At 39.6% G+C, this 15,392-nt stretch overlaps 1 protein-coding gene across 2 annotated transcripts in view; it reads left to right on the top strand.

Annotated features, from left to right (window-relative positions):
• Window positions 1-15,392, top strand: part of pomt2 (protein-O-mannosyltransferase 2) — a 69,221-nt gene that overhangs the window by 15,635 nt on the left and 38,194 nt on the right. The window contains exons 12-23 of one of the 2 annotated variants that reach the window (XM_039742301.1): window positions 890-956; window positions 1,095-1,158; window positions 1,993-2,071; window positions 2,197-2,348; window positions 3,018-3,109; window positions 4,935-5,011; window positions 6,441-6,512; window positions 10,435-10,494; window positions 10,584-10,689; window positions 10,866-11,006; window positions 11,448-11,559; window positions 11,869-12,639. In XM_039742301.1, the coding sequence (XP_039598235.1) occupies window positions 890-956; window positions 1,095-1,158; window positions 1,993-2,071; window positions 2,197-2,348; window positions 3,018-3,109; window positions 4,935-5,011; window positions 6,441-6,512; window positions 10,435-10,494; window positions 10,584-10,689; window positions 10,866-11,006; window positions 11,448-11,559; window positions 11,869-11,974 (1,128 nt within the window). In that variant the 3' untranslated portion in view covers window positions 11,975-12,639. Of the gene's footprint in view, window positions 1-889; window positions 957-1,094; window positions 1,159-1,992; window positions 2,072-2,196; window positions 2,349-3,017; window positions 3,110-4,934; window positions 5,012-6,440; window positions 6,513-10,434; window positions 10,495-10,583; window positions 10,690-10,865; window positions 11,007-11,447; window positions 11,560-11,868; window positions 12,640-15,392 lie in introns of those variants that run through there. The other variant, XM_039742302.1, reaches the window with a different exon arrangement.

Below are 15,392 nucleotides of genomic sequence, written 5' to 3'. Positions count from 1 at the left end.
AACTGACAATAGATGCTGATTAAAGAAAATGCAAAGATGTCTCTGATGTTACCCTTGAAAAAGCAGGCCTTTGACATATTTGAATCAGCTTTTCTTATTTCTGACAAAAATGCTGTCATTTTCATGTCATTTGCTGCTTCTTTTTTGTAGTACAGTGATCAATATTTTTGTATGGTGATTTTTGGCATCTATAAAACACTTTTTATGTGCTGTGTTTTTCCTTTCTAAAGCTCCCTGTTGCCAGTTTTACTAAAGCCATTAACGTAATGCATTTGGAAACAAGTATTTATACCTTTTGTGTCAGCTGAATCCTGACATTATGACTTCAGAACTACTGTATATACACAGACTCCACAGAGTTGCTGCATGAGTGCACGATATTTTCCTAGATGAGTAATTGAATACTGTTTTTAATTGCAACTTTTGTCAACCTCACAAACAGAGTTTACACTTTCTGCAGTGAAATAAGATTATTTTAGCTTAAAGTATGGACATTTCCCTAGCATTTCTGTATTGTGTATCAAATCCTAGTGAAAGATTAGGCTCCCTGCAGTCTACTTTTCTTAACTACATAATCTGCAAAAACCTTTGCTTCTCTTTGCTTTTTTGTTAAAGTAATGCATAAAATCAATATCAACATAGTGACTAAGGCACATTATTAATTTCTAATGATACTGGATGTCACTCACCAGCCCAGTTGACCTGATGGACTGACTTATTTCAAAACATTCATATATTTGATATAACTAGCACTGGATGATATCAGTAAAATGTCTTTTTCAGAACACACACAATTACTACTCAGTGGTGCCAACAAACCCTGATCTCGCACTACATCTGTTCAGGTGATGCTCTAGTGTCCTGCTCATATTTATAACTTTTCTTACAGGTCACTGCATATTTACATAAAGATTTCAACAATGTGTGGATTGTAAGGAAAACAGAATCCAAACCAGGTGAAGAATGCCAGTAATTTGTCTGTTTTAAAGGACTTTCTTTTCTTGTGTGTGCCACTGCAGATATAGTTTGCAGGCAAACATATAACCCCTGTGTTGATGAGTGTGTGCCATCTTGCATTCATTTTGTTTTCTTAGAGGACACCATGGACCCTGTAGAATTTGTCCGACATGGTGACATCATTAGACTGGAGCACAAAGAGTAAGTAATGGAATACAAAAGAATGGTAGTGGTGGCTGTGCAAGGAGCTGTCTGGCTATGCTGGAGGATGTCTAGACTACAAGAGAAAATTAAAAAGAGGCATTAGTGTAGGAGAGTATCGCTTCTGTGCAAACCTGTTTGTGTTTTCAGCTAAACTGGTACTGAATTAAATAAACAGCATCGTTCTGCTCTTTCCTTGTTCACTCAGAAGTACTCTACGGCTTATTATGTGTGTCCAGCCAGTGGAGAAGTGTGTGTATTGTAAACCTCTTCAGTTCTGAGATTGGGTTTCTTCTACTTTTTATTTAACTGTGTCTGTCATCTTTAATTGTTTTACACAACTAGTTTATGGCGCAAATGATGCCCACTGAGGGGCATCTAGCTAACCGAGTGTAATTTCTGACTTGGATTCTTCACCAATTTTGCCAATAGTTGTGCTTAATAAGCCGTTTTAATAAAACTAGTTTGTTAAAGTTCTAATAAAAGTGAAGCAAACACTTTTAAGTATCCAGTCCTAAAGAAACTGGTAAAAACTGTTTAAAAAGGCAAAAAAAGAATCGGTATTATGTTTAGTTGTCTATGCTAGTAGTTTTTTTTTCCTAAAGCCAGATTTTTACACATTTAAATCTTTAACGTTTATAAAATTGTGTCTGAAGCAAGTAAGCAGAGTTCAAAGAAATGAAAGCAAACACCTAAAAGTAGAATGTTTTAAAGCTGTCTGGACGCCTTTTGATCTTTGGCTCCTCGTTTCCCAGCACTTGTTGGCACCACACTCTTGCCACATGCTGAATTTTCAACCTGTTTCCTATTATTATTTTATTTTCTTCCTTCTAGAACATCACGCAACCTTCATAGTCACCTGCATGAGGCACCATTAACCAAAAAGCACCTTCAGGTCACAGGTTATGGAATAGTAGGTGGCCTTTTTTTATTTTTTTGTTTTTATGTGGAACACACTGTCCCAGTTCCTTGTTTTGCCTGCAGTACTGGTAGATATGCTGGGGACATTCCGGTTAATGCATCTTTTTTGTTTGTCAGAATGGCACAGGGGATCCAAATGATTTCTGGCAAATTGAAGTATGGGGCGGTAAGAAAGGGGATTTAATCAAAGTACTCCGTAGCAAGCTGCGATTTATTCACATCTCCACAGGGTGTCTTCTCTTCTCTTCTGGGAAGACTCTGCCAAAATGGTAAGTCGGATACATATTTTTTATGTTTCCATTTAGCAAAAGTTAAAATGGATCCTTTGATTTGGAAATGAGCAGCATAGCAGTCTGAGTTACAGGGACCTGTTTGTGAAGCTTGACAGGTTAAGAAATTGCTGCTACTGTTCTGTAGTTGTATTAGAATGAAGATATGGGTCAAGGCTAGAATTGGTCTTCTCTTCATAGTTTTTGTGCCATATTTACAGAGGTGGCTATAGCTATCTGTGTTAAATTGGCGCTTTTTTTGTACAGTAAGTGAAGTTAGAGGATCAGTGTGCTGTAAATGAATTGATGAAAACTGACACTGCCTTGTACATACGTGATTCTAGACTGAGACTTGTTCCTTTCTGCCAGTCAGTTTTCCTCCAAAGTCATTAACTTGTTTAGAATGAGGAAATGAATTTATAAATGGCAGGTAGAAACCTACCTGAAGCCTTCCTGCCGATGTGCTGATCTGTTGTTGTACAACATTCCAGTGGCGGTAAGAGTGCTATATGTAGAATAATAGATAAAGGAAACCATCACGTGCTGCTTCAGCCCACTGTGGGAGTTTAGTGCAGGACAGGCAGCGATTAACACATTTGTGCTCTAAAGCTGCACTAGAAGATGTCTGCATGGGAAACCAGCCTAGTCAGTCTTCTTCCTTATTTCCAGGGGCTGGGAGCAGGTAGAGGTGACATGTAGCCCATACTTGAAAGAGACCCCCAGCTCTCAGTGGAACATCGAGGATCACTTCAACACAAAATGTAAGCTTTGTGTGAACTGCGTAGTGTAGAATAATTAACTTCATGGTATTTGTGGCCATTCTTTATGTCATTTTGAATTGTTCTGTTGTTTTCCCTTTTATAATATCCACAAACTGGAATTCTGTATGAAGTGCCCCCCATTTTGTACAGAGCTCAGTTTGGCTTACCTTTGGGCTTGTAAAGGTCTGTACACTTTAGGGTTCCTTTTTACTTTCTCGTATACAAAGTATTGTAATCGTCCAAAAATTCGACCTCGACATTTAAGACCTCCCCGAGTCCGAAAATACCATTTTTGGAATTATGTCTATGTGTTTGTCTGTGTGTATGTGTGTGTGTATAAACACGATAACTTGAGTACGCTTTCATTTAGGTCAACCAAATTTTGCATGCAATTATTAGGTGCAAAATGTGGATTTCTGTCAACTTTTGAGCCATTTCTGTTAACTGGAAGCGGTACTTTATTTTTTATTCATGTAGCTGCAGAGTCTCAACTTTACCTTTATGATAATTGTTCAATATATTATTAATTTGATTTGTTGTTGATGTTTCTTTAATATACATAATATAAAAATCTAATCCTTGCCTTATGGTTTACTCCTCAAATATCCATCCCCATACGAGTATACGAGAAAGTCGAGGGGAGACCAATCCCGATTTTTCTTTCATATACCTCTTCAGTGTACAGAACTAATGGCTGTGGTTGTAAGTAAAGTTCAAGATTCTTTCCTTTATTGGGTTCTCATGTAAGTAAACAGCGCCGTACACCTCCATCTGTTTAAATTTGTGCCACTAACCAAAGACCTGAAAAACTGCCAGGGCACATTGTAGCTTTTCAGGCTTAAAAGGAGGAGCACAGAAAGATTTAAGTGGATTATGTTCATTCAGAAGCACAAAGGCTAAATCTGTCCTGCAAAGAAGGGTTTGGGCCACTTACTCTAAGTACCTTTTAAGAATAACACACCCTAAGCACTGTGCTTGTGTACAGAAGTTTGTTGCTGCTTGAGGGTCTTCATGAGGGTTGCTACATTGGAGAACTATAGATGGCCGTGTCCGCTTACTTGTACAGTGATAAGACAGAGTTTCTGAGTGGTGTTTACATAAAATAGAGAATCTCAACCAGAAAAGACACTCCAGGCCAGAGTGTGTTCTTGCTTGGGAAACGACGGTGCTTGATATGTAGGCTGGAGAGGTGAAATTCTAGCACTTGTCTGCAACACACTGAGGCCCTGATGAACTGCTTGCTTGAAGGAGAGCAATCCGGTTTATAACTCTGCCTGATAAAATGTGGTGGCTGAACGTGGATGTTAGGTCAGTTTATGTGTGTGCACAATAACTGCTGGTTTAATAGGATTGGTATGGCTTCATCCATGTTGGCCATCTGCACCCCCAGGTTAGTCTTCTTCCATTTTCTATGTTCTCAGATAACATTAGGTTGCTCCATTTCCACCCAAATACCTCTTTGGCCTTGTTTTTAAGGTATCTCCTCAATTGCTTCAGCCAGCCATCTTCAACCTCTTCCTCCATTTACCAAAACCACCTGTGCCTAGTCATGTCATGGTCTGCTTTACTGTGCTTCTACCAACCCGTTCTCTCATCTGGGCACCGTCTTTCTCGGTGAAACACTTTTTATGTTTACTCCATCATCCTCATCTTAGTCCAGCTTAGTTTTTGATTTACCTTCATAAGCCACATCTTGTTGCTTCAGGAACAGCATAACAAAACATTTTTTCATAATTGCCAGAGTTTTTGAAAACTGATTGTGTAATTTAATTTGGGGACCTTTTTTTCCCCAAGTTTATGACATGTTTATTATTTTGTTTTCCAGTGCCTAATATTAGTTTGGATGTTTTAAAGCCCATGTTCCCTGAGATTTTAATCGAGTCCCACATTGTGATGATCAGGGTAGGTATGACAAGAAGACACTCATTAGTGGCTGACAATACTGCTGATTTCTTTTTTCCATACCTGGTAATGAATTTGGCCTCTTGTTTTAGCACCTTAGGCGTAGGTGTAGAGTATATGTCAGTATTCATTACAACCTGTTGACTATGCCAGGGGTACTCATCTCCAGTCCTGGAAGTCTGCAGTGGGTGCAGGTTTTTACTTCACCCAGTTCCATAATTAGAAGGCGGGCCTGACAAATGATAGATAGATAGATACTTTATTAATCCCAAGGGGAAATTCACATACTCCAGCAGCAGCATACTGATAAAAAACAATATTAAATTAAAGAGTGATAACAATGCAGGTATAACAGACAATAACTTTATATAATGTTAACGTATACCCTCCCGGGGGGAACTGAAGAGTCGCATTGTGTGGGGGAGGAACGATCTCCTCAGTCTGTCAGTGGAGCAGGACCGTGACAGCAGTCTGTCGCTGAAGCTGCGCCTCTGTCTGGAGATGATACTGTTTAGTGGATGCAGTGGATTCTCCATGACTGACAGGAGCCTGCTCAGCGCCCGTCGCTCTGCCACGGATGTCAAACTGTCCAGCTCCGTGCCTACAACAGAGCCTGCCTTCCTCACAATAAAACTAGGATATCAAGTGTATGTCTTGTTAGTGCTTCATTCTTCCAAGACAAGTCTTTATTACATTGTAGATTTTTCATTTTCTCTCTCTCATTATCCATGTTTTGCAGTCTGGAACAGATTTGGTTTTTCTCTTCTCTCTTTTATTTCAAAACGTTGCATTAACATAGGAATTTCATGATGCATGTACACAGGTTTAAATGAAGGCACGTTAGCTGGAGAGCTGGTGATTCCTTTCTCATTTTGCACCTCAACTGATTGCTGGTTAAGAAAACGGCATCTATTAAAACCTTAATGCACCTGTTCAAAACTAAAATAGGCAGTTAAGGGTTCTGAATCGTAACAAACAAGTTAAGTAAAACCAAGCTCAAAAGATATTTTTCTTTAGTAGTAAATAAATGGGTACTAATTAAAAATTAGGTTAAAGCAAAAACCTGCAGCCACAATGGACCTCCAGGACTGGAGTTGAGTAGCCCAGGACTATTCCCATTCACAAACGGGGCTCAGATGTGGTAGTTTGGCCAACACCAATTTCTGCCATACACAAGAGGTACTCACTTGGACAGAGGAAATTATTTGAAAGAAATCTCTGACATTGCGTTTTGCTGGGTTCAGTTTTTTACTTAATCACTGTGCTGAAATGGTGTAAAGTAAAATAATAAACTAATGTGTAGGGCATGCAGCACTTCACTCAGAGGTTCTGCAAACTGCTTTTTCTTTAAATACTTGATTTTGTGATTGCTCTTCACAGCCAAGAAACTGACTGACATTCAGTATTATTGCTCTGTTACTTGCAATAGGGAAACAGTGGTTTAAAGCCAAAGGACAACGAAGTGAGTTCCAAACCCTGGCACTGGCCAATCAACTATCAGGTAAGCACAACACTCCACTCATCATTAGTTCTGAAGGACGTATTCAACCAGCGGCATCGAGAGTTACCTATGCATGGCTTTAAAATAGACAGTAGATTTACGTCAATACCATTGAATAAGGCAGAGATTGTAAAAAGAAACTGATGGACTTGCTAAAGAATAAACATACAGACCTGAAGATCAGAGTTTTGTTGTGTAGTCGACAGCATGGCCTTGTGATGGCACCTTGTCAACATATTCTTTTGTAGTGTCAAGCCAGATCATCTTTGGCTGGAATTAAAATATTGGCCCATGTCACAACAAAGCAGCGTGATGTCTGCTTTTACTGTCTTACATCTGCCATTCATCAGATTAGAAAAGAAGGTCCAAATGGGATACACAACTGAGTGTTCTTCAAGTTATTCAGATAGAGAACTCGCCCTGCTATGTGTCGTTTGTTGTATTTTTCTGTGTGATTTTTCCAATTGTTGATAAGCCTTTTTTTGCTTTGACTTTTTGTGTTTTTGCAGATTTATGCTGTGTACATTTTTTAACCCCCACAGTTTATAATTGCCCTGCACATGAACATAGGATGCCCAGTTTATTCATTTCTAAATACAGTTTGTTAAGGTGTGCTAAAGCGGAGAAACCAACATGACAGTGAGCTACAGAACATTACAATACACAAGAAAATGGACGCTTTTTAATATACTGTATTTGTGTATGTACAGTATTTGTACACACGTGTAATGTTTATGGTGTATCACTAATCTCTGTCCTTTCTTTTTGGCCACTTCCTAATGTAAATTAACTGTAAAGTCTTCAGAGTTTTTCCTGGGGTCCTTGTATTTGATTCACAGTTGGATTAGCCCCCTTTCAACACCTACAATCTAAAATTTAAATGTAAACAGCACTCTAAAGCCCCTTTAGCATGTGAGGAGAATCTGACTTACTGGAACAGCTGGCTGTCCCTCTGTTTGTAATCTTGTATTTTATGCGTTCATTATTGTCTTGTGTACAGAGTGCACTGAAATTCTCCTTTACATTCACTAATCAACAAGCAGTATGTATGCTGTGATTTAGCTGCATGCTGGTAACAGGCAGACAAACCAGAAGAGATAGCGTTTGTATAGAAGCAGATTTTCTAAAAATACATGCGGCCTGCCACAAAAACCACAGTGGAGAAACATTAAACCTGAGCCTGAAGGTGACGGGCCTGAATCGAGCCACAGCGTGTAAACATATCCTGACGGAGATTATTTGGGCCATAACCTTTCCCTGCATTTAGTCTTTGGCATTGAGGTGTTGATCACATTTGACTAATAACCATTGTTTAAAAATGCTCACTTGCATGTCACCTGCTAATTCTACTGACGTATTTCACATGAATTACACCCTTTTTTTGTTTACTTAAGCTTTGAATGGCTGAGACTCGGGGCGGAAGTGGTTAGATGAGGTTTTGAATGAGGGTTTGAAAGCTGTGCATTTTGGTTGTTTTTAGACGCCTGCCTGTGTAATATTGGCACAATGTAAGTAAAAAGTACAACAAATCCATAGTTAAGATTAATAAAGTATCTATCTATCTATCTATCTATCTATCTATCTATCTATCTATCTATCTATCTATCTATCTATCTATCTATCTATCTATCTATCTATCGCACCTGAGGGTTTCAGACTGATTCTGTCATCTGAACAAAGAACTATTGAGGTGTAAAAGTTGTCTCTTCTATAAAGAAATTTGAGTTTTGACTGTTTTTTGCCTTTCTGAATCAGAATCACTCAAAAGTGGAAGTTCAGCCACCCATTGATATTTGTGAACAGTTTTGAAATGCCAACAGCAGTGAAGGCGTCTCTGAGACTGTCTTATAGCTAGCTACACATGTGCAGATCGTCTGCTCAGTTATGTGTTTAGTTAATTTTTTTTGTTTGTTTAAGATCTGCACTTGAAAGGTTCCCTTTGTCGATTGGGGTGATATGGCGATTTTACCAAAATCGGTGACTCTTAGAGGTTAACGAGCAACTTCACAAGGGACGAGTGTAACATACGAGATACTTTTTCATGGGGGTTCCCAGAAGCCCTCTTAATTGGCTACTTTACAAATGAGTGCACAAAGGATTAATTCATTAATTCCACCCTTTGAAGTCGCCTAGAAAAAAAAGCATCAAAAGTCGAATTAAAAACAGCACTTTTATTATATGATGTCGTTTTTGGTCCGTTCGGTGGGAATGAAATAAAACTCAGAAAAGTAATGAAGTAAACATTTCATTATAATTTAACAACCAAACAAGGTAAAGTGTATCAATAAACACAAAATCAGACTTTTTTTTTACGATAAATGCCGAAGAAATGACAAAAACACGCCGTGAAAGAAAGTCACACTTTTCTTAAGTAGAGCTTCTGCTTCTGTTAGACGTAACAGAGACTTGTTGTATATTAAGGCTTGTGACGTCCTTTTCAAAAGCAAGAAAAAAAACAAGAGGACTGAGACACTGAAGAGGATAAGTGTCTGTCTGCATATCATGGCCTAACCTGACTCTTGTTCAGACACACAGACACCACATGAACAGCCTGGTGGCAATCTCTAAACCATTTGTGTATATATTTAATTTATCAAATCACTAATGTTTCCGCAGTCCGTAACTGAAGTTAATAAATTCAGTGATGTAATCCCACAACTGGTTTGCATGTTGCACTGTCTGTTTATTGCTAATTTATAGGCAGTAGCTCAACAACAATGACACGAATACAAACTCTCTTAATTAGAAACTGGTGAACAAAACAAAATAAATAGCTAAAAACATGAATGGTGATGACCAGCCTAGCATCCACACCAGTCTGGTATAAACCCTCTGCCTGAAACAAGGAGACATTTCTAATTGCCATGCCCCTCATAACAACACTTCACACTGCGCCGTCATAGGGCAGCAGGACTGTATGCAGGTCTGAAACCACCCATGAATTTATGAGAACGGCGGAAGGGCATTTCACAGATTCTGTAGCTAAGCCAGTATTTATACTTTGCATTTCACTATGCTGGGGGGTTGCCAATATGCTGAGTTGTACTGTTCTTCAGACACGGTCAGAGGGTTAGTCACCGGTATGAAGTGTCATGTGTGAAGTAGATGCTTGTTCATCAACAGACTTGCAGTTTCTTGCCTTCTCACACAATGCTAAATTGGCCCACAGATGAAGACCTCGTAGCCAATTGCCCAGGCAGTTTTGCCACAATACCTATAAAAAGTCCTTGATGATTGCAAATCAATTGTATGTTTAAAACCAGAACCATTACAGTAGATGTGGCAAGGCTTCAAGAGGATGGTGGTATGCAAGGGTATTCGCTAGGATTTAACTTCAGTAACATGTGAGCGTCGGTTGTTGGCAATTCAGTGGATTTCCTTCTCAGTAGGTTTTCATTATTGTATCCATCCTACCCCTTTCTATCCAAACTGTGACACCAACCAGTCCTTCCCTTTTCTTTCTTCCAGCATCTCTCCATAACCAATAGCACTACAGAAAAGTTGCTGTCATCATGAAAATGATATCATATCAAGTGTAAATTTTAGTATTATAAATGTACAGAAAACTGTCTTGGTTTGAATTTAATGTGATCCCTCTGGCACCCTCTATCTGTTACTGTGAGTACTGCAAAGGGGTACCCCATTTAAGAAGCACTTGGCAATTAACGAATGGGTCAGGAAGCATGTAGATTACAAAGAAATTAAAGTGTTTCTTTAGTTACAGTGGGTTTTCGGAAGCTCTCGTAAATTAATGATTGATGATGTTCTTTGCATTACAGTGTTTCTGGGAACCTAATTCACGGATGTGATGTCATAGTAAACCATGTGCCATCCCTTACCTGCTCTTCACATACTCTGAGGGCACTCGTTCAGCATGTAACATTGACGTTTTGTAACCCTTGTCTTTCTTCTCGTCTTTAAGGGTTTAAGGTTCTCTGGGGTGAATGAAACAGAATATCGAGTGTACCTGCTGGGAAATCCTGTGAGTAAACAAAAATGCGTTGGTCTGAACTTAAGAGGGCCACAAAGTAGAGCTGCCTTTCTTGATGTACGCCATCTTTGTGTTTCTAGGTGATCTGGTGGTTGAACCTCTTTAGCCTTGTATTGTATGCCTTCATGGCTGGGGTGGCTGCTGTGCTGTTAAAGCGAGGGATTGCTCTGAGTCAAGAAGCCAGACGTGAGTAAATTCAACCTGAGTTGACTAGAGGGGGCCAAAAGTCTGGGAAGCAGTGAGCTGTCACAGAAGTTACTTTGGGGGATAATCTGGTTCATACTGAAGAAAAATGTGCTATATTCTGGAAATATGTAACACCCTTTTAAACTGTCAAGTCTGTTTTACTATCTCACCCCCAGAGCGCTGCATGGTACTTCTTGGCGGTGGCCAACAGATGTTGATGGGATGGTTGCTTCATTATCTGCCATTTTTTACAATGGGACGGATTTTATATTTCCATCACTACTTTCCTGCCATGTTGTTTAGCAGCATGTTAACAGGTTGGTAACCTGGCGCTCTGCCATCTGACGTCTTGACAATTATTATTTGTAGGTCTAAATAACAGGTGTGTACTGAAATGGATCATTTTTTGATATAGTAAACCTGCAGATGCTATCTATCGCTCATGTGGAGACCTTCTCAATGTTAGCAGTGCCCTTCCATTAACTCCTCACATCATGCCACAGTCTCCTCCGAGTCTGGTCCTGGGGGCGCCGGACATGAGCACTAAGTGGCAGGTTATAATCGTAGCACACGGACAGACGAGACACCACTGCTTGTTTGCATTGGGTGGGCTTTTCAGCTTTTTAGACCAGTAGACCATCTAAAGCTACTGATATGGTGTCTTTAATGCTTGTAGTTGTGCTGTTGGCATTTTAGGACCTTTTATTTTAAGATATCCCCATGAATGGTTATCATTTCTGTTTTTTCTTTGCTTTTAGCAATAACGTGGGACATACTGCTACAGAGCTGTGATTTAATTGTTCCCTTTCACCTGGCTAAAAGCGTTTATCAAGGAGGACTTGTTTTTCTGGCTGCACTGGTCCTGTACAGGTGAGCAGAACGTCAATAACTCAGAAATGACAGGCTGTTAACCCCTTACAACAGAGTTGCTGTTGAAGCAGTAAGTGCTATTATCTTATTCTGACTGTCCGTTTGTGAAGCACTCCTTCCTGTTGATGTGAAACACATTTGCAATTACTTGATGCTCAGGTTGTGAAAGTTCTCGTGTGCATACTTAACTACATGTCACCCAACAAATAAAAAGTATACTCACTTGCAAAGTGAAGGGGCCCGAATCGGGTGGGTACTCCTGTCCTGTCACCGGCTACACTCACGGCTACATGGTTTGGTCTTTTCTAGTTTCTGCTTGTTTCATCCGCTTTCCTACGGCATGATGGGACCTCTGGCCCATGAGCACGGCAGTCCAATGGAGGGGCTCAAGTGGATGGAGTCCTGGGAGTTTTAGGTGGAGATCTGCTGTTGCTCCCCTAACAAACTCTGAACTGTCCTTCCTTCATTGACTGCACAAAAGCACCAGCATCAGAAAAATGGATTGGCGTGTGTTCAGGCCAAAACCTCGGAGCTGTTTGGTGAGACAATGTCCTTTTACTCAGGCCTTACATTTATGTTGGGATGTACATTCATGGATGACATTTTACTTTGGAACATTGTTTGTAGTTCATGTGACCAGGAAGCCCCTTTGTCCTGTTTGTACTCCACTCCAATAAGCTGCTTTAATGCGTTTATAATAAGAAGACGACTGCAGTGCAGCTCATGGGGGCTGCATGCCCAGCCCACTCAGGCTGCAATGCCAGTGGGTTTCTTATTTCCTGTCACATTTTCACTTGACTCCATTTTGAAAGAAGTTGTTTGCACTGATGCATTTGTGACTGAGGGGACCCACTTGGCTGTTTAATGTTACTTATTTAAACTTGTTTTATCGTGGGCTGAAAGAGTCAAACCGAAGAAGCCACCCAATTTAGTTGAGATTACATTTGTTATTAGAGAAATATTTTCTGTTAACTCTTTAATAAAGCATAACTTGTATTTAGTAATCTTTTCGTTTATGCCCATTTTATTTAATCACTGCATGTTTTTATATTCTGTTTGCTTTTCCAACCAACAGATTATTGTCCGTTCTTCATTTTTGCCCACAGTATTTGCAATTCGACTTTGTTTTGCCGCTGACAGAGCAGGCCGGAAGGTTTCTCTCACAGCCGTAGTACAAGCAGGATTTATAATCCATATAGTGTCTTTGTCTCAGTTTACAAACTAGCAACTTTGTTCCTAACAAATATATTAAAATAACGAGAAGCTGCAGATTATTTTGTCTGGTCAAAACATTTTCTAGTAGATCATTTTTGTATTTGGTTTTTTTTTTTCTTCATATTGTAAGAAAAAACATCAAGATGACCAATAGCTAACAGAATGTTGCTGGAGAACATAAAGTGGAGCTTGCATTTGTAGCTCATAAAATAAACATTTCGACAGCGGTATTCAAGTCTGGTTTATTTGAGAAATGTCAGTTTTACAAAAAAGAAATCGCTCATCTTCTGTTTTTAAAGCCAGACGGGTTTCCTTTTGACATTTTTTAATGCATCATGTCGCTGAGGGGGGTGACCCTGGGGTCTAAGTGCGTTTGCAGTGAACAATGGAAGGAGGTCAGGACCACACGTAACCAGTCCTCCGCTGGCCTTGTAGTGGTCTGCTTGGGCAGCTGAGCTCTGGTAACAATGACACACCAGTAATTAATGAAGTGTCCCATTAAGGGGGCAGCATGAAAGGGACTTTGGGGTATTTCAACTTCGGGAAACATACTTGGAAACACAACATTAAATAATATCAAAATAACTGCCGGGATTGTTGTAAATATTCACTTCAGGGCTATTGAAATGAACATACCAGTCAAATCATCACTGAATGAGGACTTTAATAGTGCATTAGTGCAGCCACGCTTTATGTTGAGTCCTGTTAACCACTTCACTGAAAGAGGCACCTTTATCAGAAAAACCTCTCAAGTAAGTGGAATTCGTAAAAACGAAAAGAAGGATGTGGCGTGATGCCTTTATGACAGGGGTGCCCAACTCCAGTCCTGGTGGGCCGCAGTGGCTGCAGGTTTTCATTCTAACCATCGTCTTAATTAGAGACCAGTTTTTGCTGCTGATTAACTTGCTTTGCCTTAGTTTTAATTAACGTGACTCCGACCCCTTAGTTGTTTCTTTTTCCTTAATGAGCAACCAAACAATAATGTGACACAAAACAAGCCGCCACGTGACCAGCTAACCTGAAAATAAAGAAAGGTGAAGGTCTACGCAGGTCACCAAAACATCTTGACAGTGGTCTTGGGGGAAAAAACAGAAGAGCAACAGAATGAGAGCAGCAACAAGTCATGATATTCAATAATGGCTTTAATTAACACCAAGAGCTGGCTTCTCATTAAGAAACTGGTTGGAGTGAAATTGGCAGGAGTTTGATGTTCCAATTTAGCTGGTCATCTGTTGGCTCGTTTCACATCTCATTTCTGTTTATCTGCCATTTAATGAAGAAACAAATCAATTCAGAGTACTGAATCCTTAAAAACAGGGCTATTAAAATTAAGGCAAAAGGAGTTAAAAGTGGCAGTGAAAAGTGGTCACTGATTAGTAAAGGGTTAGAAAAAAAACCTGCAGCCACTGTGGCCCACCAGGACCAGTGACGGAAACCCCTGCTTTATGAGAATTTAAAAAATTTAGTTGCACATTACTAGCATCATTGCCAACTTTTGTTTTATTCTTTTTTCAATTTCATAGATGCAATAAAAGCTGGTGAAGTAACCAGCTGCCAACCCCCTTAGAATTTTGCTACTTGTAGCTATCATGTGCACAGCTTATTGTAATAACATTAACAATCCCCCTTCACCAAAAGGCAAAACGTCTCTTGCCAGATGTTGGTCACTACTCATGGAGAATAATGAATGGCAGTGTGAATTGTACACTGGAGCCCAAGCTCTGTAGAATCCACATTATGGAATATTAAATAGCAGACATGAAAGACATCCACAAAAATATCTGCACAGTACTCGGATATAATTCAGCTTGGAAGAACGTCACGTCATCTTATAATGCGCACTTCACTAACAGCATTGTCCGTTTTTTCACAACGCAGTGAGACATTTCATATTGAATATTAAACAACTGATTCATGACATTTCAAATCGTGACAGTTGCTCTGTTTCTGTTTTATGATTCACCTCTTTTCGAATGTTTTTATCTTATGCATTAGATTAACAGTATTCCTTTTATCAATATTCGCCTCAGTACTAAGCTGCTGAGACCTGCAGGGTATTCCATGAAGTGTGTTTATGAAATCACTGACTAAGCCCCGTTTTCCCGTTGAGGCCTAGTTGGTTCCATAAGCACCAAGTGAGAAGGTGGGCTTCACCAGTCCACGATTATATGCGCACTTGTGTTGTCGATGACATTTATCAGAGGAAGGCACAATATCAACAGACTGAGTACCTGTGACTTTAAACCGTTGTGACGTATGGTGCATTATGGGACATCTTTGAAAAGTTAAGAGTTTCATGTAATTGTCTTAAAATAGAAGAGCATGCTACAGGGACAGAGGCGCTCATTTCAGCAGTTGATCAAGGAATAACAGTTAATCTGTAATAACACAGAAAAAGAAATGCATTTGCTGTAAAGAAAGTGAGAGAGGCTGCGAGGCAATCGATAGCAGACTAGTGTCTAAGTACATTACGGTTCTGAATTCGGGCATTGCATATTTAAATATTACTGGCATTATTCACGTAAAAAAAAGTGAAACATATTACATTGTGAACATCATACTTGAAATGCTTAAACATTCAACAGCGGTATAAAACACATTTGGCAGTAATTGAAAAT

Source organism: Polypterus senegalus, chromosome 18 (genome assembly GCF_016835505.1).
Source record: "Polypterus senegalus isolate Bchr_013 chromosome 18, ASM1683550v1, whole genome shotgun sequence".
Lineage (NCBI taxonomy): Eukaryota > Metazoa > Chordata > Cladistia > Polypteriformes > Polypteridae > Polypterus > Polypterus senegalus.
This window is presented reverse-complemented; position numbering and strand designations above follow the sequence as displayed.